The sequence below is a fragment of the Delphinus delphis genome, chromosome 21 (genome assembly GCF_949987515.2).
Source record: "Delphinus delphis chromosome 21, mDelDel1.2, whole genome shotgun sequence".
NCBI lineage: Eukaryota > Metazoa > Chordata > Mammalia > Artiodactyla > Delphinidae > Delphinus > Delphinus delphis.
The window spans coordinates 16,768,797-16,794,158 of NC_082703.1; the positions used below are offsets into that span (position 1 = coordinate 16,768,797).

The 25,362-nt window shown below is 35.6% G+C and overlaps 1 protein-coding gene and 1 long non-coding RNA gene across 7 annotated transcripts in view; one reads left to right on the forward strand and one right to left on the reverse strand.

Annotated features, from left to right (window-relative positions):
- Positions 1-25,362, reverse strand: part of LOC132417736 (uncharacterized) — a 246,078-nt gene that overhangs the window by 81,013 nt on the left and 139,703 nt on the right. The gene's annotated exons all lie outside the window — the stretch shown is intronic.
- Positions 1-25,362, forward strand: part of TUSC3 (tumor suppressor candidate 3) — a 183,059-nt gene that overhangs the window by 57,955 nt on the left and 99,742 nt on the right. For all 5 annotated transcript variants that reach the window (XR_009517914.1, XM_060001511.1, XM_060001510.1 and 2 more), the window contains exons 2-4: positions 3,268-3,437; positions 19,547-19,664; positions 24,043-24,183. Coding sequence is in view for 4 of the 5 variants with exons in the window: in XM_060001511.1 (XP_059857494.1) it covers positions 3,268-3,437; positions 19,547-19,664; positions 24,043-24,183 (429 nt within the window). In the remaining variant the exon portion in view is untranslated. The remainder of the gene's footprint in view (positions 1-3,267; positions 3,438-19,546; positions 19,665-24,042; positions 24,184-25,362) is intronic.

Consider the following 25,362-nt stretch of genomic DNA (forward strand, 5'->3'; position numbering starts at 1 on the left):
CACTCTCTTCAAGAGACCAAAAGGGACACACAGACAGAGAAGGTGGGGAAGTCTTAGAGGTAGTCCTGGGTAAGGGAAACTGTAGCATGAAGAAAAATTCCCAACAAAGAGGGGTACAAATGGCCCTGAAAAGGGAAATACTTTGAAGGAACAGATGCACCCAACCTTCTCCTTAAAGAAAATCACATGCCTGTCACAGAGAAATGCAACATAGAATAAACCCTATTTGTGGACTGTAGCTCAACCTGTGATTCTTTCTTAGTAGATTTTAAAAGCATGAATTCACATTAATCAGATTTCTGGTCCTTACTGAGTATTTCTACTCCATCACCTTGTTACATTTTCCTTTGAGAATTAACTTAACCTTCTTTACAAAAAATGCTCTTGAAAGTTTGAATCAACCATGATGCCCTAAAAACCTACCTTCCTAGATCATTTATTTCTTTTTCTTTGCAAAGGTGACTAGTTCAAGATGCGATGAGGTTTCTCTTTCCTTATGTAGTAGTGTTGTCCCTTCTTCATTATGCAGACTCTTACTTTTTTTTTTTTTTTTTTTTTTTTTGGCTGTGCTGCATGGCTTATGGGATCTTAATTTCCTAACCAGGGATTGAACCCTGGCCCTTGGCAGTGAGAGTGGAGTCCAAACCACTGGACCACCGGGGAATTGCCTTAACATTTTTATTTTGAATGCAATGTGTTCATTTGAATATTAGGCTATTGGTTGCAAGAATTTTTCTGTAACCTCTAAAACCTGTAAGATTCTGCAGTGTGTATAGATGTTTAGAGTATGTACTTTGGAATAAGACTGGGAATCCCCAGTTCTACCATTTACTAGCTTTATAATCTCGGACAGGTTACTTAATGTCTTGGTGCCTCTGTTTCCTTGTCTCTAAACTTGAAATGTCAATGATTCCCCCATCATAGGATTGTTATGAGGATTGATGAATTCATTATACAAGAAAAGCATTTCGTACAGTGCCTAGCATATAGTAAGCACACAATAAGTGCTAGCTATTGTTGGTATTACTACAGATCTTTAAGGTGCATGACTGCTATGTTTTACAATACCTTTCCCTTTTTATTTTTTTGTTTCTAGATCTGATTTGTTAATATAGTTGAGTATCTTCAGAAATTATTGCTGTTTATATGTTTTTTTCACATGGAAAGACATGTATTTGGTTTACTAAGACTATTTTCTCCACATATAGAAATTATTGATTTACCTCCTTTTTAAAATTAGAATGTTTCTTTAAAAAAAAAACAACAACAAAAACCCAAACTAATAAACCTCTGTACCACTTACCATGGTAAGGTGTTTTATCTCAAACAATAGGTCAGCAGTACCTTTTCCTCTAATAATGGGGGATTTGAGGCTTGTCAGATGAGTAAAAGTGAGAGCTCACTAGAGATGTCACTTGCTGGTTTAAGGTAACTGGCGTACTTTTTAAAGTCTGTTGCAAGTAAAACCACTTCAGGGTAGGGCAGTGGCGAGAGCTACCGTTCCTTAGACTTCAGCTTCATCCTCTGTGGATTAAGCTTATTATTGCTGTGCTGCTATGGTTGCTATGTGAGTTTAATAAGATAGCATATGTGATGTCCATAGCATGGCGCTTAGCATGTCTAAAGCACTTAATATTCTGAGACTGTAACTAGAGAAAGATAGACTTTTATTTGAAAATATCTCATTATTTTTTGTCATCTAATATTTAATCTGAATATAATGTTCTTCACAAGTTCTCCAGTAATAGCCAGAATTAAAACTGTGGTTCTCATGTGTTTTGATATATATTCAGAATATGTAGGAAATTTGACAGGAAAAGAACTGTAGACTACATATAGGATTATAGTGGTAAAATCACCCTTTGTTATCTAACAATAGTGAAAACAATACTTCTACCAATACTGCCTTGTATTTTATAGTACTTTATAATTTACAGAGGTTTTTACCTATCATCTCTCAGTATATCACCTAGGTATGTATTGGAAGGTCAGATGTTAATAGACGAGTCCCTAGGTTCTGAGAGGTGAAGTGTCTTGGCCAAGCTTTCGTGTGTAGTGACCAGAGCGCAGCCCTTTTTCTTTTCGTACAGGACTCTTAGACTGTGCTTGGTGTGCTCAGGTGTCATACGTCTCATCAATTAAGATTTTGTCTGTGCCTAGGTCCTTAGTCCTTCTTAAATGGCACAGTTGAAGCCCTTCTCTTCCGACCACTCATTCTTTCTTGATTTTCCAAGGCTAACAAATTTCTTATAGGAATACAACCCTGTAGAGTTTTTTACTTCTCAGACTTTTTCAGGTAAAATGGACAATCTAAAGATTAAGAGCATTCTGTACAGAGGCTAGAGTGTTACTTTCACTGTCACCCCACCCTGGAAGAGACTCTTCCTAGCCCCCACCTCCATGGTACCGTTTCGCCTCACTGCACCTCCCACCATCCCAGTGCCTGCTGCAGTAAGCCACTATTCCTGACTTTTAGCACAGTAGATTTTTTCCTGTTTTTGATCTTACTATAAGTAGAATCACGCAGTGCTCTTTTGTGCATATGTGTCTTTCGCTCAGTTTCCTCTTCGTGAGATCCCTCCAAGCTGTTTGCATGTTGATGCTTGGAGGGGAATTGAGAGTTGGGTTGAGGCTCCCCATTCTGCCCTTGCTAGCGAGGGCGGTGGTGGAAGGGCAGTGTTTCGTCTGTGGTGTTTGGCTAGACCAGAGCAGTTCGTTTTTGTCTTACTAGGTCACCCTTTTTTGTCCTTTGGGTAAAGAGAGCAGGCTTTTCTTGGGGTTTTTGTTTGTTTGTGTCCATTGGTGTTCTTGGATTGCCAATGTTTCTGGCTACCAGCCTGGGATGGGTGAGGCCGAAACACAACTCAGGGCACTCACCACCACGGTCTCTTCATTTTGGGGTCGCCAGCCAGCCTTCCTTCTTCTTCCCACTTTTCAGAGCCTTCTTATGCTTGTCTTTCATATGACCAGAGTTTTTAGCTGTCTTTAGTGGGGGATTAGGGAAAAGCATATGTATTCTATCTTTCTGGAAGTGAAAGTCTATTTTACTTTTGACATCTATTTTTATAAACTTTTACAATTGTTAGGAAAAATAGATGAAATATTTTATGCATATATGGTCAGTTAACAATGACTGTTCACCAAAACAAGAACTTTTAGCAGAAATAAATTTTAGGTAAAATATAATCCCATGTAATTCTTTGTACTTGAAGTACAAACTGAAGAATTTTAACCCTGTGTAAATTTAAATTCCTGTGTTTATTGCAGAATCTTTTAGCTGAGAAAGTAGAACAGCTGATGGAATGGAGCTCCAGGCGCTCAATCTTCCGAATGAATGGTGACAAATTCCGAAAATTTATAAAGACACCACCTCGAAACTATTCTATGATTGTTATGTTCACTGCTCTTCAACCGCAGCGGCAGTGTTCTGTGTGCAGGTAATGTATGTATTTAAAAAATTAAAAACTATTATTGTATGATTATATGTTTGTTAGAGTTAAGATAAAAGTATATAATAGAATTAAACACTTGTTCAATGTTGTAGTCAACTATAAGTGCATTTAAATGTAAGCTCAAAGTCATTGTTTTCTAGGAAATGACTTTGATAGGCTAATATTTTTATATTGTATAAAATATTTAACCAATCCACATGTAATCATAAAACAGATTTTTTTAATCTTTATGTCCTGTATAAAGGTACATATGTTATAGAATTTGGTTCAAATATTGCCTTGTAGGTCACCTACATATATCTTAGGGGCAATGAAGTAGCCCCCTTAAACATACTCTGATTAAATAGTTTAATCAAGAGGCCATACTCAAGGAAGTCTGTTTACTTTTCAGTACCTCTAATGATGAGAAATTTCTTCCTATGATATAGAAATTTCTTCCTATGATATGATTTGAAGTGAATGAAATATTTTTCAGTGGGAACATACCAAAGAAAGTTTTGGACAAGTATAAATATAATATATATACAACAGTGCTTATTTTAAATTAAACTTTTTAAGTTTGAGATATTGTAGTTTCACATGCAATTCTAGGAAATAATACAGAGAAATCCTATATACCTTTTACTCAGTGACCGCCCCCACCAATGCTAACATCTTGTAAAACTGTAGCACAGTTTCACAAACAGGATATTGGTATTGATACAGAACAGTTCCATCACAGTAAGAATCCCTCCTGTTGCCCTTTCTAGCCACACCCACCCCATCTCCCCACCTCCTGAATTTATTCTCTATTTCTGTAATTTCATCATTTAAAGACTGTTATGTAAGTGGAATCATATAGTATATGACCTTTTGGCTTTGGCTTTTTTTTTCTTATCATAACTCCTTCAAAATCCATCCAAGTTGTTGTCTTTGTCAGTACTTCATTCTTTTTATTACCGAGTAATATCCTATGGTATGGAGGTACTGCATGCAGTTTGTTTAACCATCCATCTGTTAAAAGACACCTGGATTGTTTCCAGTTTTTCGCTATTACAAATACAACTGTTATGAACATTCTTGTACAGGCTTTGTGTGAACTTAAGTTTTCACTTCTCTGAGATATATGGCCAGAGAGTCCGATGGCTGAATTGCAATGGTAGTTGCATGTTTAGCTTTATCAGAAACTGCTAAAATGTTTTCTGGAGTGGCTGTATCATTTTACAGTCCCACCAGTGGTGTGTGAAGGACCTAGATTTTCCATATCCTCACCAGCATCAGTGTTGTCATTGTTTTATTTTAGCCATTCCATGGGTATATAGTTTTAATTTGAGGTTTTATTTTGCATTTCCCTAGTGTAATGGTGTTGAACATCTTTTCGTTTGCTTTTTTGTCATCTGTGTATCACCTCGTTAGTGAAATATCTTTCATTCTTTTGCCTATTTCTATTTGAATTTTTTTTTACTGAATTTTGAGAGTTCTTTATATATTGTAGATACTAGTCCTTTGTCAGATATGTGGTTTTTAAATATTTTCTCCTAGTCTGTGGTTTGTGTTTTCATTCTCATAACAAGGTCTTTTGCAGATTTTAATTTAGTGAGTCCAATTTATCAGTTTCCCCTTTTACAGATCTTACTTTTGTTGTCAAATTGAACTCTTTGCCTAGCCCTAGATCACAAAGTTCTATTTTTTTCTCTTCTGTGTTTTTTTTGTTTTGTTTTGTTTTGCGGTATGTGGGCCGCTCACTGTTGTGGCCTCTCCCGTTGCGGAGCACAGGCTCCGGACGCGCATGGCTCACAGGCCCAGCCACTCTGCGGCATGTGGGATCTTCCCGGACCAGGGCACGAACCCGTGTCCCCTGCGTCGGCAGGCGGACTCTCAACCACTGCACCACTAGGGAAGCCCTTCTCTTCTGTGTTTTTCTGAAAGTTTTATAGTTTTATGTTTTACTGTTGATCTGATCTTTGGGAGAAAGGATTCAGTCTTTCATCACTAAGTATGATACTAGGTTTAAGAGTTTTGTAGATGTTCTCTATCAGGTTGAGGAACTAGTTTACTGAGAGCTTTTGTCATGAATGGGTGTTGGATTTTGTCAGATTTGGGGGAGTCAATTGATAGGTTCTTTCTTCTTTAGGATGTTGATATGGTAGATTACATCGATGGATTTTCAATCGCTGAATCAGCTTTGCATTTTGGACTAAATCCCACTTGATTGTATTATATTATTTTTATGTATTGCTGAATTCTATTTGCTAATATTTTGTTGAAGTATTTTATATCTAAGTTCATGTCAGATATCGATCTGTATTTTTCATTATTTATACTGTCTTTGTCCAATTTTGGTATCACGCTGATACCTCATAAAATGTATTGGGAAATGTTCCCATCTCATTTATTTTCTGGAAGTGATTTGTAAAATTCCACAGTTTTAGAAATTATGTTAATTCTTCTTTACATGTTTGATAGAATTCTCCAGTGAAGTCTTCTTGACCTGGAGATTTTAAATTACGTATTCCATCTCCTCAGTTGTTAAGGACAATTCAGGTTTTCTGTTTCTTCTTGGCTGAACACTTTCTCTTTTCAAGAACAAACACTTGTAGCTACACATTCATACTCTCCACATTGTATAATCATCTGTAGACTTTAGATTTCTAAACCATTTTGAACTTTAGTGGAAACCAAAATTATTAGTAATATGGGCCAATGAAAACAATAAACCAATTTCTCTCAGACTAGCTTGCAGAAAGGTAATTTCAGTATTCTGAAATTTTCATGAAAGATTTTATCACAATCTAATAATGAGTATATGTTGGGACATAGCTCAAAATGGGTAGAAAAGATGAAAAGCAAAATATTTTGAAAAACACCATTTCAGATGATTCTGAGTTCCCCTCCTATCAATTTGAGGACCAGTACTTAAGTGGACATTAACATTTGTCAGAATTAGGTTAGCATTAAGGACAGGGTATGTTTATGTTTATCTAACGGGTGCTGAAAAGCCCTCCTGAGGCAAAAATACCATCTTAGTTGGCATTTGGTGTAACAGTTCAGATTCCACAAAAATATAAACTGTCCTCTGGCATCCTACAATACCTTATATATTTTAGGGAGATCATTTCTTTGCTTCTAAAAGTTGAATATATTGATTTCCTGTATTCACCACTGTTATGAAGAAATCTATTTAATTGATTATTATATTTTTTGCAGCTGTAACCTAGAAAGACTTTATTATCCAAGTATTTATTTTACAGTTACATATAATTGTATATATTTTGATAACATAAACCACAGCATACTGTTAAATGGTATATCCTTTAAGTAATAATTTACTTAATGCATTATGTTGTTAAATGGTTAAATATGGACCCTCAATTTTTTAATGACGCTTAGCTCAAAATAACCTTTATTTACTTGTTTATTACAGTCTTTTTTGTAATAAACTTTTAAATTTTAGAGTAGTTTTAGATTTACAAGAGAAAAAGATTGAAGTTATTAGGAAAAGTTAATTCATGGATCAAGATGATGGTGAAGTTGTTAGAGGAGAAAGGAAGAGCCCATGAAGGTTTAGAGGCAAATAAAAAGTGTAGAGCAGATAATGTGCTTCCCATACCTAGACATTCTGGTTTAATTGGTTTTCTTTGCGGGGGGGGGGGGTCAACACATTGACATTTTAAAAAACATGCTCTAGGTAATTCTAGTGTGCATCCAGTATAGAGACAGGGAAGCTAAGAAGCAGGTTCATGATTCACAGCTTTTTAAAATTTAATTTCGTTGAGGAACAATGGGAATGGATGAAGCCTTATTAGTTATTTGGATGACCATATAGCATTGACAAGGATCCTTTATGAAACTAGAATACTCAGACTTTTAGTGAAGAATCTATAGAATTAAGTGATTTCTTCCCCAGTACTCAGCAATTTAGGAGCAAGAACACCCTCCATAGGGATTAACCTGTTTGCTTTATTCTACGAAGTGGATTAATCGGCACATATTCTGAGAATGCTAGTGAGAGTATATCTGAAATGTATAACTGTGGGTTAAAAGTTGGCTAGGGGGTCAAAGAAGCCAGGGGACAGCTGATAAACTAGGTGTGATACAATTAAGCTAGATTTTCACAAGAGTGAAGGAGAGGTTTTGTGTGAAAGGAGGACGGGGTTGAAAATTAGGAAATTGTAAAGAGTTGATTAAATAAATGAGTAAATTGCTAAAGTATAATGTAGATGATTGTGGATATAATAGAGAAGCTTTAGGAATGATAAGGCTGGGGTCTCGTCTAGATTATAAACATGTATGTCGAAATAACTCAGGATTTTAATGGAACTGGAGAGGAAAAATATTAAGTGAGCTGAAAGAGGGATGTCTTGGAGTTTATTGGATGAGGTTGATAGATTTACATTACATTTTATAATATAAATTTAAAAGGAGGATCTGTTAAATAATTGTGATTGAAAAGTGGTCTGAGATCTACTGTCATTGAGCCAAGAGAGTACCAATTGTGACCCATATGAGCAGAGTGAATGAAAGAGATCTCAAGGGGACAGCCAAGATGGAAAGGTAAAGAGGAGTTTCAAGAAAATTTTTCAAGAAAAAGTATTCAAATTATATTCTGTATTATAAATTAAGTGCCTCAGAGGGAGTTGTAGATTCATTGAGAAAGGCACTCTATCATCAGCAGTCATTTTTGTTTAAAAACTTGAATTCTCGTGGGTCCTTCTGTGTCAGTGTAATTTGGGACCACTTCTATAATACTGCTATAATTTTTTTATAATTCTGTAGAGTCATTGAAATGTTCATAGCTATAAGTTTAAAAGATTAGTGCTTTCCTTTGTGAGACTTTTTCTGCTTTTTTCTTTTCTTTAAGAAAAAGTGAAATTTTCTTCTAGAGCTGACACAAAGATTCTCCAGTTGCTTTTCTTTGCTGAATGGCTGATGAATGAGCTATTGGCTTCCTTGTAAGCCCTCTTAGCAAATCATTCTGCTCTTCTTTCACAAAGTCAGTTTCTTCACAAATCTCAGAATTCAATTCTCACCTTCCTCAGTGCACACATCAAACTCCTTGGCCAGATAAAGTTGTTAAATTAGGACTACTCAATATAATTCTCACCTCCCGTAAGTGTTAACTCCGAACTTCCTTTATCTAATTGTACTGTAAGGAATATTCCCCATAATTGCTAAATCTTTTAGATGTATTCTACCACAAAGTTACTTATCTCTACCAGAATTCGCTAAAAATTCTAAGAACAAAATAACCTCTTCTAAGGTTATTACTGTCATTCAATAGATGTAAGAAAAAACATCCAGATGAAGGAAAATCAAAAAGTACATGTAGAGTCAAGCAGGGTGCACATACAGTCAAAGCTTGGTAATGTATTGGAGGTTAATATGTTGTTGGACTTCAAATAAATGAAAAAATGATTAGTAATTACAAAGGTATTTTAAAGAGGAGGGAGAATAAATTATTACGTTGATATATTAGATATTAACTGGCTAACATCTTTTCTTCTCTAAATAAAATGATTGTTTATTATGTGTAAACTATTTGGGCAGTCCTGTGTTAGGTCATTTATATATATAATATCTCATGTCATTCTCATTACTCTAAAAGGTAGGACTGAGAAAAATCCATGTTTTAGATGACAACATCAAAGCTGAGAGGTTGTATAATTTACCCAAAGTCACAGAGCTAATACCTGTCAGGGTTGGGATTTGTGACTCCAGAGCTAGTAAGTTTAATGCTTTCCTTAAGTGTACATATTCATTATTGTTCCTACCCTGTGAACTGTAATTTGCATTTTGCATTCCCAACTAAGATTATTAATCTTTTAGTGCAGGGATCCATCAGCCAGCATTCCTTAAACTCATTAGATCATGAAAAGCTTTCGTTCAGATTAGCATTTCATAGCAAGGGCTGGTGAGTTGGAGTTAGCTGGCCAAGACCATGTGGAAGAGCTCATCAGCCTTTTGTTTCATTACAGTGAAGTCATATCTCTTAGGAGATTCAATTCTAAAGTGAGCACATAATGTGAGAATCATTTATAGATAAAATTACCGTGTCCATCTCTTAATGCACTGGTAGGTGCTTTCTAAATGGTTTTGGGATTACAACCCTTATTTCCTTTAGTCCTTGGATAATATTTCTCTATGGCCTTAATTCTTAAGTTTTTCTAATATGTCTGGCTACCTGGACAAAGTATTCCACTTCTTTGTCAAAGACTGGCAAACTCTCATGCCATTCACACATTCTTTGCCTGGCTTGGCTAATACGTGAGGACTGTTTCAGACTTGACTGAATCCATGACCAGTTTAATATAAATGATGTTTTAGGGTTACTGCTGAATGCGGTCTAGTTTAATTATTTTTTTAGGTCGAAGGGATGTGATTTAAGTTCACTGTATTAAATTTCCTCCTAGGTGTGTCTTCCTCAGATTGGATAATCCCAACTCTTTTACAATGAATAAATGGATGTTTTCAGTGAACTTTAATTATCTATGTGACACTGTAGCATTCTCTGAGCTCTGTTTTCTATATTATTTGTACATAAAGTCCAGATTTAGTCACCCATCTTATAATTTCAAACCTACAGAAAATTGAAACAGTAGTACAAAGACACCAGTCAACACTTCGCCAAGATTTCACTAATTATAACATTTTGCCACATTTGATTTTGCTCATTGCCTTCAAGAAAGACACATAAAGGTTGTGAGTTTACATTTTATTCAGGGTCTTACTGGGGACTATATATAGCCTGGGAGACAGCCACTCAGTTAGTCTTGAGGAAACTGCTCTGAAGAGGTAGGGGAGGGGCCAGTTTACAAATTTTTTTGGTTTGGAAATAACATGCAGTCTTGATAAAAGCAATGACACACATCTTGGTAAAAGATCACTGATAATTCCAAAGAACAGGTGTATGTTAATGATTTAGTGCTTTGCTATGTCTGGGAAGATGCAAGCATCTCGGGTCATTGAAATTCTTCCTGAGATATGTGTCTAACTATCTAAGGGCCTGTTTATCCAAAGCACAGAGCGCCTCACCTGTTTTTCATCCTGAACTCCTCTTGGTACACTGTCTGTGGGTGACTGCAATGGCTGCGACTTAACCCCTGTGGAGGTGGGTGATGAGAGATGCTCTTTGTTCTTCTTTGTTCACATTCTTTTAAGTATAAGTAAAAAATGAGTCACATACTAGCAAATGTACTTTTAACTTGTAGACATCATGAAATATCACTGCTAAATATTTCAGTTTGCATATTTTAATAAGACATTCTTACCTAATCAGAATACCATTATTCCTTTTAAGTGAAATGGCATTAATTCAATGACATAATCTGCTTTTTTAAAAGTACTATAGCAGTTATTTGTGTACTTCTTATTGCATCCTATCAGGAGGCACATATTGTTAGTTCTTTCAAACACCAGTGATGAGATCGATCACTTGATCGAGGTGGTGATCATTACATCTTTCTGTTGTACAAGTATATCTTTCCCTTGTAGTAAGTGTTTGGGGAGGTGAATGGGTTAAGAGGGGGGACACTTTGAGATAACGTGACTATCCTGTTTCTTGGCACTTTTTTACCCAGTGATTGTAATATCCATTGATCATCTCTGTCTGAATTTGATATTACATTGATGATTGTGAAGGGGTGATTTTTAAACATTCTGTCATTGCTTTAACATTAATTAGTTGGTATTCTTCTATAAATGAGAGCTTTTCTTTCCTCCATTTGCCCTTCTGAGTATCTCAATGCAAAGATTCTTTTTTTTATTTACTAATCTGTTGCTGTGATTATTCTTCTTCAGTGTTCAAGTTGCCCTAAATTTGATCAGTGGAAACCAACTCCTGTGTCATTTACATGCCTCGGTTAGTCTTTGCTTTCTGGCTCAACAAAATATTCTAAGCCTACTTTATATACTTTCCCTGTCATGGAACTGCAAGAAGCATTTTTTTTTTTTTTTTTACATCTTTATTGGGGTATAATTGCTTTACAATGGTGTGTTAGTTTCTGCTTTATAACAAAGTGAATCAGTTATACATATACATATGTTCCCATATCTCTTCCCTCTTTCAAGGAGTCCTTCATCTTTTTGGTAGGAAGTGATATTTAGAAAGCAAGAACTGGGCAAGTTATACTGTTTGCTGCTGGGATAGTATCATTGCTTGCAGCCTTTTTCAGTAGATAGAGCTAGGATGTGTGTATGTGTGTACCTGCACACACATACATACATACATACATATATAAATTATGACTTTAACTGGATCTCTCCTATTCCAAGCTAACACTGTAGGGTTTTTCCTCTATTTTCCCTATTCCATAGTTTTATCTCCTTTCTCCAAAATGAAAACCTGGATCCCAGCAATACTGGTGTATTTGCTCATTTGCTCTCCCTTTCAGTGCATATAAAATAGTTTTAGAATTACAACACCAGTAGGATCTCTGAAAACAAATCATGAACTAGACTTCCTAATTTCTGCACAGTTCCTTTCTTCTTTTAGCTATGTGTCAGTTTTCTTAGCATACAACCTGTTAAGCTTTTTTGTATGTTAGTATTATCATTTTTCTTAAGAGAACAAAAATTCTGCTGACTCATAAACTGAGTTGCTACTATGCATGTTATATACAGTTTAATATCTCTTACGTTCATATACATTTTTGCTGTAATATATGTGTTGGAATCGCATGTTCACGTTAGAATTGTTTTCCAAAGAAAAAAATAGATGCTCAGAAAACATAGGTGTGATAGACACAATATCTTTATCTGGCAAGTAGTGAATTATACAGAGCCAGTTACAAAGTGGTAGTTAACTGTGGATTCTTCAGCTCTTCAGAGGCATTGGGTCTATTTAATATATTTCAGTATATTCAGTAGGGTCCTGAATATTTGTAGCACAACCAGAGAGAAATCACTGTTGAAATCTCTGTGCAGGGTGTTGTTTACCAGTTTTTTTCTCTTCAGGGTATCAGAACTGTAAGTAATGGATGGTTCCACTCATACCAGATCTCTCTCTATATATATCACTATCTATAGAAATTGAATAATTTGAGGTTTTATGAAGATACACTTTGGAATATCCATGCAATAGTTATATCTATATATAATTTATCATAAAAATATAAATAAGAGGCATACATAGAGATTTTAATATGAATCTTACAGGAAGTTTGATTAACATTAAAAAGAGAAACCATATTTCTTTAAAAATCCCTTCAAGGGCATAAAAGATAAAAACTACATTCATCATGGGAGCTATATTAAATATATACAATTATGGATGAGTTAATAATCCTTTTTAGTTTTGCACAACACTTTAAAAAGGATTATAAACTGCTATAGCATTTGGATTGATTTTTTTCTTGTTTCCATAACAAAAAATTGAGAAGATTTAATAGAAGAGTTTTCCCAGAACCATGCCCTGCAGTTACTGCTTAGGCCTTCCTGGATGCTTTGCTGCAACTTGACTGCCCTCTTCAGGCTGCATGTTAATAGATTAGGAAAATCTACAGTGTTCCTTCCATTCATAAAGTTACATCTCTAATGTTCCTATGAACTATTAAAACAGAAAGTACTTTTTTAGCTAACAGTGTTGGAAATGTGCTTATTTAAGTGCTAGGAGCATTTGTGGTTTTCAGCTTTCAATTTCAGATGGCAGTGAAGTTTGAAGGGTTCTAATAAGCATTAATGACACCTTTGCTCATTAGTCTAAGCTGACACAAACATATGCAAGAAGCCAGTCACTTTCTTTGTCATTAGTTAGGCTTCTTCTATCCCCTGTTACGCATGAGGAAGTTGGAATATGGAGAGATAAGAGATAATGGAGTTAAGTTTAGAGAACAGGGTTTATGTTATTGGGGCATATTCCTTCTAACAATCTTTTTTACCCTAAATAGATATCATCAACATTGAAATATGTTTTTCTCAGGCTTATTGAATTATTTCTAGTGACAAACAGATCTGGTCTCTAGTCCTATTGCTACTAAATTACCTTCAACAGAAGCAAGCCCCCATTTACCTTGTCAGTAGTAAGTTTTCTCTGAGTATGGTATTTGTGTTGAAAAAATGTAATTTGCTTAGCTCCCCTGGAATTCTTTATGCCAACAGATAGATTCCTAACTAGAAGCAAGATGTGTAGAAAATTTTTCTTGTTGCTTTGGTGCTCTAGATTCTAAAGGAGAATATGTAAGAAATAGGTCATATCTTCATTTATATAGTATTTTAATAGCTGCATATATTTTCCCAACTAGACCAGTATAGTAACATTCTGAGTGGTTTACAAACATTTATTTTCTCCTCCTCTAATACATTATGCACACTGTTGCCAGATACAGCTTTCTTAATTAGTATTTTGCATAATCTGCTTCTTTCAAAACACTTGTAGTAGTTGTTCACTATTTACAGAATAAAGTCAAGATCTTATTTATCTTTCTCCTGGAAGAGAGCTTCCAGTCTATTCTTTCCTTATTTTCTAACATGAAACTTAGTTCTGTTATTCGACTACCTAATATACATTTCAGACTGGGTAGTCTTTGTTTATACTGCTTCTGTTGCCTTCATATTCTCTTCCTGTCCTTCCTTGATTATTATAATTTTAGTCCTTCCATTCTTTTCTGAATATTTTCACATTCACACTTTGTCCAGCTGCTCAATCCACTGTGATCCCATTCTCTTCTATATGCTGTATAGCATCTACAATCTGCATTCTTTTTTCAATATATGTATCTTACTTGTGTGTTAGTGTGTGTCTATTCTGTTCTCTGACAAGCTTCTTAAAGGCGGAGACTGTGAGGTATACTGTTTTATTATTGTAGCATATATTAAAACGCTGAATAAACATCACTGATGATTAAGATCTAGATTTTATATTTCATATGAAATTGATTTAGGAACATGATGTTAGGAGATGATTTAGTCATTATAATCTTTCAAATCAAGACCACTATTCCTTTGACAAATAGCATATATTTGTGATGGTACAAAGATTTAAGGTGTTTCTTTTTTTCTTCCTAAGACCACCTATACCGTGAAGCAAACTGGCCTTAAAAGAGACATTAACCTGTGACATAAATGTGACTAAGTGGGCTTTTAGTCAGACTGTCCAGAATTCAAAATCTCTAATTTAGTATTATTTAGTTTTAGGGTATATGTAATATATTGACTCTTCAGGAAAGTATATTATTCATCATCAAACCTTTATTAAATACCTATTCTGGACTAAGGCCTAGCCACCGAACAATCACTGCATAAACATAGTATGCATAAGCAGAACAGTATATGCATAAAATAAACAGCGCTGCACGGCAGCTGAGAATTTCCATTTCTGACAGTTGCCCGAAGTATTACAGAGAATTGAAGTGGCTTCTGAGGGAGGGGCATTTTTGAGCAAGCTTTTGAAAGAAGGGAGGACATTTTAAGCAGAGGATTTAATGATTTAAAGCTTAAAGAATGAACACAGGGTGTCACAAAACGGAGAGACCCTTTGAGCATGTGGTATGTTCCTATGGATACAGACTGTATATGTAAATTGTGGCCAGGGGATAGGGGCTCTTGTCTTCTCTTCTGCCCATGGTCTTCGTTATATAGGCAGTGGGGAACTCTTTAGGACTTTGGAACAGAGGATAGAACCCACAGTTGATTATTAGGAAATTAAACTGAGGAAGTGGATGGTGTAGAAAACAGAGTTTGAAGGCAAAATGAATTCATCCTCTTTGACCCCTCAATACCACTTATCACATTTTCTCGTTTTATTTTCTTCAGAGTATTTCCAGCTATCTGACATTTTGTGTATACTTGTGTGAGGCATCAGTTTCTCACTAGAGTGTATTCTCCTTGAAGTCAGGGCCCTTGAACTTATTATTCAGTCCTTCATTACCTGACACATTGTTGGCACTAATATATATTTGTGGAGTGAATTAATGAGTGAATGAATGTATACTTAGTAGATTCTAATAGGTCTGGGGTAGGTTATAACATTATAAGGGAAAAAAGTTCAAGATTATCCCAGTCTTATGTCATTCCATAAGATACTATACACAGATGTTGAATACTAAAATTTGATAGTATTTTTCCTGTGTATTTTTCAAAATGAAGCATTTTCATTTCTCAGAGCATCATTATCATAAGAATGCCAGTTTTTGCAGATGTGCCATTTCCCTAAGTTTCATTTTAAAAGTTAAAATGTGCTTTTGTGTAAGATGTCCTTTTGTGTAAAAATAAACTGCTTTCTTAATTGTTATGCTATCATTTTAACGATTTTTTTTTAAGGCCGCACTGGTCTCTTAAGGTTCATTAGTACAGAGATGTTCAGATCTACTTAATCGTCAGTGCCAATTCACCGTGTGACATTACTATACATTTTTTCTTTGAAAATCAATGATGAATAATTACCTGTAACATTATATTCCATATGACAAAAATCAACTCAGATTTTAGGGCTCATATTGGTCCTAACTCTGTTTTTATTTAGGGTTCGAAGAGGAGCCGTGAGGCACTGTTTTAAATAGATGAGGGAGGGTGTGAACCATGTAATCCGCGTGTATCCCTCCAGGAGACAGAGAGCATGTTCCCATTTACATCACAGCTTCATCTCTCCAGTACCTTGAAGTCTTTCCCTTCCCAGCCCTCGTGCTTGCTGTTCCTGCTCTCTGAAATGTCCGTTCTCCAGCTCTTTTCAGCGATGGCTTTTTCTCATCCTTGGGATTTGAGCATTAGTGTCGCTTCATCTGAGAAGCCTTTTATGACCGCGTCATCTGAGTAGATCCTCCATTGTTTTCTGTAATACAATTCCATGGAATTTTTTTTCTCAGTGTATATCTTACCTTTTAATGATTTTCATTTGTTTATTTGGTTGTTTATTACATGTCTCCTCACTAAAACGTCAACTCCATGAAAACAGAGACCTTGGAGATTAGCTCACTTCTTGCTGTTAGGTGCTCAGGTTAAATCTTATTTAACCACCAAAGTTTTAAAAGTTTGTAATTATTTCATTTGAACAGATTCAGAATGTATACAATATAGTTTTCTGCCAAGGGAGCACAGTGCAGTCTCAGGCTGATCTTTACAGTGGTCGGTTTTTGTACTGTGCTGTCTTAAAACGTGCCCTTAAGGTCTTTATGCTAAGTGACCTCAGATTATAGCCTTGTTCATATTTAGCCCACTTAAATATATTTTAATCATAGCACTGTTATGTGCTCCTTGTTAATAAAAAAGGGCCTAGAATGTCCCTAGCCCTTGCACTCACTTATTTGCAGACTTAGCCACAGGCAATCACTGTTATTCCTTTGTGTTTTCTTCTTCTGGTGTTTTTTTCATACCTCTAAGTGTTAGTCTTATATATTTCATGCAGTAGACCTGATCTTTACATTTCTGGCTCTAATAGGTGAGGATTTAACTCATCTCACCCCTTACCATTTTTATAGTTTTTATTATTGTAAACAGTAAATAGCGCTCTTCTATTTCTTGTTCATAAGTGTAAGTGATATCTCTTGATTCCCTAAGTTGAAGATTAGCAAGTACACCTTCTTCCTCCCTTTTACCTACCAATCCTGTATTGTCATAGTTGATAGCTCTTACATTCTGTACTGTAACCATCGTTACATCTGTGCTCTGTCTGTAGGTTGACTTATTGTTTCTACAGAAATAGCATCAATTGCAAAGTGGTAGGTTTTTATTATGGTTCCTTTTCCACAGTGCTGTTGTTTATGACCCCCTCCCTGACGCAAAAGAAAATGTTCAAAATGACTGCCTTTTCCCATCACCTAGCAATCAAGATTATGATACATTTTAATTTTCTTCTTCTTTGGACCTTGCCTTTTAGATTCATTTTGTTGTTGTTTTTCCTGTCGCAGGACCACACGTGCCTTAATGATAGTCTGGGCATCGTGCCACTCTTTCTAATTGTAATGGTTGCTTACAATCGGTTCTCTTCATCTTGAAGTCCAAGTAAATTCCTGTCCTGATTTGTATTTCATAGCTTCGTAGTTGGATCACAGCTTTCTTACACATCTTCCACCTTTCCTACTGCATCATATTTCTAGTTGCCCTTTTACCTTCCTTACAGTTCTTCTGTCACACTCTCATTTTTACCATTTCTATCAATTATAGCCTAAGGTAATTTCATATGACTTACATTTTTTCAAACGTGTTTATTTCAAACTTAATCGTTTGGCTTGATATACAATTCTAGATTGAAAATAACGTGCCCTCAAAACTCTGAAGGCGTTATTCTGTTATCTGCCAGCCTCTAGTGTTGTAAAATATCACAATATGTTGGTCTTTTCTTATTCCTCTTATTCAGAACCTGGGAAGTAATTTTAATTTGAATACCTAGTCTCCTTTAATTGTATTATGTTTCCAGAAAATTTCCTTTGTCTCTTCTCTTTTTGGGGCTCCTTCTATGTGAAGATTGGGCTTATTGGATTATATGCCTAGGTACGTCTCTCCTTCCTCCCACCAGTATTGTCCACCTGTGTCCATTTTGTTCTTTGAATTTTATTTAACTCTTACCTACTAATATTGGTGTTTCATTTGAGAAATCATATTTTCTATTTATAAGTGCTCGCTCTTTTACTTTCCTTGCTCTTTTTTTTTTTTTTTTTTTATATGGCATTGTTATTTTTTTGTGAATACTGTTGGGAAAAGCAACAGTATGATCATCCTGCCATGGGCTTTGATGATCCTGCATGTTCTTGCTGGGCATGCCAAGAATGCCAAGGGTTGTGTGTGCGGTGACAAGCCTTAAGGAGTGACATTATGTGTTTCACTGAACAAAGCATGGGATGTATCATCATGTGCTATAAAAACAGTAAGTCCTCCAAACTCAGTATGGCTGTCCTGTGACACAGTGAACTGTGTGTGCAGGTATTCAGGAAGGGCCTTTTGTGCTACCCCATGAACTTGGGGGCATGGGGAACTGATGCAAACAAACACGAAGAATAAAGTCCATAAGGTCTCTAACCCAGGAGTCTCATGGCTTCTGCCAGCATCCATGAAACAGTAATAGGCTAGCTCGTTAGCAAGATGAAATCTCAGAGCCAGCATCTCTGCTGCTTCTAATCCAGTATTTTTCCTAGCTTCTCCTTTTACTGCAGCCTTCTCTGGGATTGTAAGTTCCTTCATCAAAACTTTTCCACTAGCCTTATGTTTTCCAGATAGTTCTTGAACTCGTTTATCTGCTGCTGACTCCACTCCAAGTCTTTTTGTGACTGTGGGGTTATACCTTTTTATATCTATACTTCTTTTGGGAGAGACTCCCCAGATCTCCTGTGAGTAGTCAACCGTATGGAAGAAGCCCCCTCCCCTCTTTTTAAAATTAAAGTTTTAGCAATCACTGTTGCTTCTTTTTCCATGACTATACCTACATCCTTCTAACAACACCGTTTCTTTATTTCTACTCCCTGCCTTCACCTAACTATAGAGGTTTAGTATCTGGCATATCAACAAAATGTCCAATAGAAACAAATTCAAAATAGGAGTAAATATGCTCTTAGAGAAGAGCTTGTTTGTGGCATTTGGTTTAGCTACTCAAATTTTTGCTTACTTTTAGGTGTGAATGTAAATGCATTTTTAGATAGATGGAATATATAAAGGTGCAGTACAACTGTATTTACAGTTTTAAAACATATATCCATGATTTTTATTTCTCCATTAAAGTGAATTCCAAAATTCTTAAAAATTGCTCTGTGCCTGTTACTAAAAATCATCAGAAGATTTAAGTTATATGTATAGGAGACGGCACAAAATGATTTTCTCCCCTGTAAAAAGAGTTGTCGGGCTTCTTATTTAAAGGGTCAGGATGGGCTTTTTTGCCCACACGCTTTCTATTAGAACTCCTCCACTCTGCCCTTATGTAGTGTAATAGCAAACATAGCAGTAAGTAAAGGAATCAGTGTGGCTGTGATGCAGTAACCCTTTATTCACGAATGATAAAGTTTGAATTCTGTATAATTTTTACCTCATGGAATATTCTATTTTTTTACCTCCGTTTAAACTATAAAATCTACTCTTAGCTTGCAGTTCATACTAAAACAGACCAACTCTTGTCCCAGAATTACCTGTTTTATTAATAGCTTTGTTAATGTTTCAATACTGATAATGTTTCTACTCTGTCCCATTATCCTTACCAGGCAAGCTAACGAAGAATATCAAATACTGGCTAACTCGTGGCGCTATTCCTCTGCTTTTTGTAACAAACTCTTCTTCAGTATGGTGGACTACGATGAGGGAACAGATGTTTTTCAGCAGGTAAAAGAGTTTTGTTTTAATAACATATTTAATAGAGTTAGTTAAGATTGCCGCATCTCTGTTTACCAGATAAAAATACAATTCAGTGCATGCAATGAGTAGTTATTAATTATGTGATATGATTACAATAATTACAGTCAATGTTACCTTTATCAGTACATAGTTTTTGCCATTAGTGAATAAACACATTTTGACTTTTCCATTATAGAGGAAGTATGTTTTTTCAGCATACAGTGGCAGTTTACATGCATTAGCCTTATTTTGATAAATTGTATGTGGTTTGGGTGGTATTTTGCATAAATTTGTGAAATTTTATATGAGATTCAGTGTAAGTTTTACTTAACCTTTATGCTGCTTTGGGGGGATATAAGGCCTTTAAGGGGGTAATTAAAGTTATATGAGGTCATAAGGATGGGACCCTAACCCAATGGGACTCACGTCCTGCTTCCTATAAGGATACCAGTCCTGTTGGAATTTGTCGTGATTACATCATCATCGCTAACATTGAGTCCTTATAAGTCCAAGGACTCTTCTAAGTACTTCATGTGTTTTCTTTCATTTAGCTTCATAACAATCCAAAGAGAAATATGTTTTTTTGTTTTGTTTTGTTGTGGTACGCGGGCCTCTCACTGTTGTGGCCTCTCCCGTTGTGGAGCACAGGCTCCGGACGCGCAGGCTCAGCGGCTATGGCTCACGGGCCCAGCCGCTCCGCGGCATGTGGGATCTTCCCGGACCAGGGCACGAACCCGTGTCGCCTGCATCGGCAGGCGGATTCTCAAACAGTGCGCCACCAGGGAAGCCCGAAATATGTTGTTTTTATCTCTATTTCATAGATGAGGAAATTAAGGTATGGAGAGGTTAACATCACTTGTGCAAGGTTACAGAGTTAGTATATGGAGATAATAAAATAAAATGGTGATAGAATTTGAGCTCAGCTGTCTGGCTTCTTGATCCCTGCTGTTACCCTGCAGTTATTAATTTCTTGTCTTTATCACTACTTGATCATGCCTTTCAAATGTAAAACTTAGTGCCATACCCAGCATTGATTAGTTTGGGTATCTTGGTCTATTTTATTTTTCTCACATGTGGCACTCTGGTGCAGTTCTTTACCACGTCATGGAAAAGTATTTAGTTCTGTAAAGACTCAAGCTAATTGTAAATGGTCCATTAGTGAGTGTTTCTGCTTACTTGCTTCCAGATTGATAATTCATTCTTCTTTGACAGTTTCTAGTTGAATAGAATAAATTCTCTCCTTTTGCCTTCAATACCCTTTACCCTTGGGCTTTCCTATTAGTATTCTTCATTTATTTTTTTCTTATAAATTTATTTTACCTTTTGGGCATGTTTCCTTTTGTCTGTCTATTCAAGAAGTATTATTGAATTGGTGAGAAAAACATACATAGCTCTTCCCCATAAGGAGCTTATAGACTAGGGAGCTAATTATATAAAAATAAAGAAAAACACATAAACATAAATGTGTAATTTCAAATAACCTCGTAAAGATAAATTACAGTACTATAACATCCAAATATTTTTTCATGTAATTTATACGTCTGTGTAGAATCTCAGGAGACTTGGCCTTAGAGATCATCAGATGGTAGTGCTATATATATAGCATTTGGTATATACATGAATATATATGTTCACTCAGTATATACATGAATCCTCTCTGCCATCTTAGAAAACAGTCACCCAGGTCCAGTCTGATTGCTAGAGCAGAGGCTTCAAGCCCAAACATCTACCCTGGCCAGGCGTGGAAGCTGAATGAGGGAAACCAGTTACATGAGTTTAGTTTCATTATGGGATCTTTGTTTATGTACATACTTAGTATATTAAAAACATTAGTTCTTCACTTGAATAATTAAATATGTTCCCTCTGATATTTATTAGAACAAAATCTTTCTTGGTCTTTTTAAAAATATATATATATTTAATGGAAACACTCAAATTTCACTTTTTTCCTAACTGCTGTTAAGAAATAAAATCAGCAGAATGCCATGCAGCTGACCGTTGGTTTCACTGGCATGGGTGGGGCTACAGTGGACTGGACAGGACCAGCCGACCCAGTGAGGGAGATGCAGCTCAGCTCTCTCTCTAGTGAAGAAATGCAGGCCAGTGGAGCTAGATCTGTTTTTCAAGTAGAGACCCAAATAATGAATTTTTATATGAAATTTCCCTATCTTTAAAATGTTGGTAGCTAATTCGGATTAAAGAAAACCAAACAAAATTGTGGGACAAAGTAATCCTTCCTTTGTGCTAGGTACTGACTATATAGGCTGCCAGTATATAAACATAGATATACTGTTAGATATAATTGTTGAGTTCTTTTATATGCTTTAAACATTTTTTTTAACTTTGGCATAGATGTAAGACTTGAAGTCAAGGGCTTCCCTGGTGGCACAGTGGTTGAGAGTCTGCCTGCTAATGCAGGGGACACGGGTTCGAGCCCTGGTCTGGGAGGATCCCACATGCCACGGAGCAGCTGGGCCCATGAGCCACAGCTACTGAGCCTGCGCGTCTGGAGCCTGTGCTCCACGACAAGAGGGTGCGACAGTGAGAGCCCCATGCACCGCGATGAAGAGTGGCCCCTGCTCGCCGCAACTAGAGAAAGCCCTCACACAGAAATGAGGACCCAACACAGCCAAAATAAATAAATAAATTTATTTAAAAAAAAAAAAGAGTTGAAGTCAAGATTGTTTTTAATTGAAAAATTTCCTCAGGTTAATTTTGAATCAGCAGAATTCCAAACACAGCACTGCTTTGTTTTTCCAAAACCTAGCCCCTGGCTTAGCAATGAGAGTTTTCATTTTAAAATGCAGCATTGCATAAAAGTTATAGCTGCTAATGATTTTTATGGGGAATTATAATTACAAAAATAGCGAAGTGTATATTTTGTTTTACTTGGGAACTACTAAAAGGTTCTTAATGCGTATGTTTTCTTTCTTGCTAACTACTGAATCGCATTTTGTTGAAGTACTCTCTCTAAACTGATGTTTTAAAGCACTGTCGCTGTGGTGTCTGGATATGATATTAAGAACAAGTGAAGAAATTTGACAATCTCTGGCTTGTTGGAGACTTGTTTGGAAAGTAAATTATATGTGATTCCCGTGTGATGGCTGAGGCTAAGTGTCTGACAGCAGGCCAAAAAGTTAATGATGTGTTAGAAGGTGCTCTGCACTAGCAGTCAGGAGTGTGTTGTACCCTGCTTTGTGTAGCCTTGGGAATTTGTACGTTTTAATTAGGATGAAAGCTTTGAATTGTATTTTTTTAACTCTAAAATTCTAGGATGTGAAGTGTCTTAGCGTGGAGTTTCTGATTGTTCTAATGCAGGGTACTTCCTCTCCCTTGAATCTTACATTTACATATTGGCTTACATATTGGCTGTAGCTATCTCTTGCGCATCTGTCAGGAAACACATGAACAAAATGTGAAGGGGGAGAAATCACAGGGAAGAGAGGAATTGGTGACTGTGTTCTGTTCAATTTAATAAAAATTACTTAATGTCCGTAACATGCAGGCCCACAGCTGGTACTGCTGTATCTTTACCTTGATGACAGCAAGCATGATCTGATGTTTGCTGTTACTTCAATTTGCTTTTTATTCTCATTATTGGGGAATTCTGAACTATATATTGGAAGTCAGGGCCAAAAATCTCTTTGCCTTTCATTTGAAAGATTTTTCATAATTCTTGGGCAGCAAGAGTTTAATCTGTATGTATGTTTTGCAGTTTACTCCTCAATGCAAATTAACCTCATATTTGTTTTTAGATATGATATTGTTTATACTAGAGTAGTGTTTTATTCAGTATACTTTTCAAATGGAGCTTGCCTTTAGAAAATAGTTATGAGCTATAACCATTTTGAGACAGTTGAAATAATGGAGGAGTTGAACAAAAGTCTTTAAAGTTTTAACAAAGAAGTCAATATACTTGAAATTAATTACATGATATATTTATCTTTCATCAAATGCCGGTCCTTTTTCTTTAATAACTGCTTAAGAAGTGAAAACAGTCCATGTACCACCAAATTACAGTGTTTCTATTTTGCACTTTGAACCATTTCATTCTTTAGTTGTAGAATTCTAGAAAATAAAGATGGAAATGGCCGATGAAATAGATGATGCAGCTGAGAATGTGAATGATGTATGTTAAATGTGAAGGTTCGGCAAGCTTGGCCTAATCCCTAAGTTCTTTTCTATTCAACAATATAGTAAGATGACTAAAAACAGTAGTTAAGCTCTGGAAAGCCACTTGGATTTTCATAATAAACGCTATCTTTCCAGAATTCATGCAGGAAAAAACCCCATAAAACGTCAGATGAAGGATATATAAAGATTGGTGGGATGTTGTATTTAGTATGTTTTATCTCATGTTTTACAGCTCAACATGAACTCTGCTCCTACATTTATGCATTTTCCTCCAAAAGGCAGACCCAAGAGAGCTGATACTTTTGACCTTCAAAGAATTGGATTTGCAGCTGAGCAACTAGCAAAGTGGATTGCTGACAGGACGGATGTTCATGTATGTTCATATTCCCTACCAGTTTTAATAACAGGCTAATTAGTGTGGTTTGGTAGAACATTGTAATAAAGCCACAGGATTTTTTTTCTTTTTTTCAATTTCTCTATGGAACATTTCTCCTTGCTTCAAGAAAACTGCATCTGATAGCCGTAAGTTAAACTTTGAGTTAGGTGAATTTAAATGGTTTTTAAAATAATGGCTCTTAAAATATCAGGGAACCATTAAAGAATACATAAGTTAGGCAACCATTAAAGAATACATAAGTTAGGCACAAAGTAATTTCACAGGCTAAAAAATATACTGACTGTTGCTCAGCAGTCTTAGTAATCAAAGAAATTCTAATTAAAAAGCCAGATGTATAATTTTTAACTATCCTTTGAGCAAATAAAAATGGGATAATACCCACTTTTTCATGAGCCATGTGAGAAAATGCCACTGACATATACTGTGCTTGGGACTATAAATTGGTGTAACTATTCTAATGGTATGTGTCATGTCTTTATTTTATGGAATTTAACTTAATAACTCCACTTGAAGGAATTTAACTTAAGGATATAATCAGGAATGATTTAAATTCTTAACCATAGGAAAAAAATTTTAAAGTTCATTTTAATGGAAAAAATCGTAAAGAAATCAAATGTGTAAAAATAAGAGACTAATTAAATGTGCCAGAGTCTAGACAGTGGTTTGCAAGAATATCTGATGTAGAAAGAAGCTTAAGGTATAACAAGTGAAAAAGTAGGTTAGAAAAATAGTATTTATAGTATGACTCAGTAAAGCATAAATATGAGTGTAGATGTATAGACAGTTTATTCAGCAAGTAAATGAACAAAAATGTTGATGATAGTTCATGTCTGTGTGGAGCGCTTAATGTCACCAGAATGTTCTACGGTGAACAATTATAACCAGCTACTTTAAAATTATATTTACCTTAGAAGTAATTCAGAAGCATTGATTTTTACCATAAGGTGTAAACACATTCTCAGTTGAGAAAGACGTCTCTCATATTATACTACCGTCATTGTAAATAAAATAATATAGGTATTAATGATATTTCGGTGGCTAAACTTACTTCCTAACTCATCAGTTTTTTGGAAATGTTTTGGCAAATATTCAGCTCTACAATGTATCATTTATTTGGTACAAAATATTAAAGGTAATATGGAAAAGTACTATTAA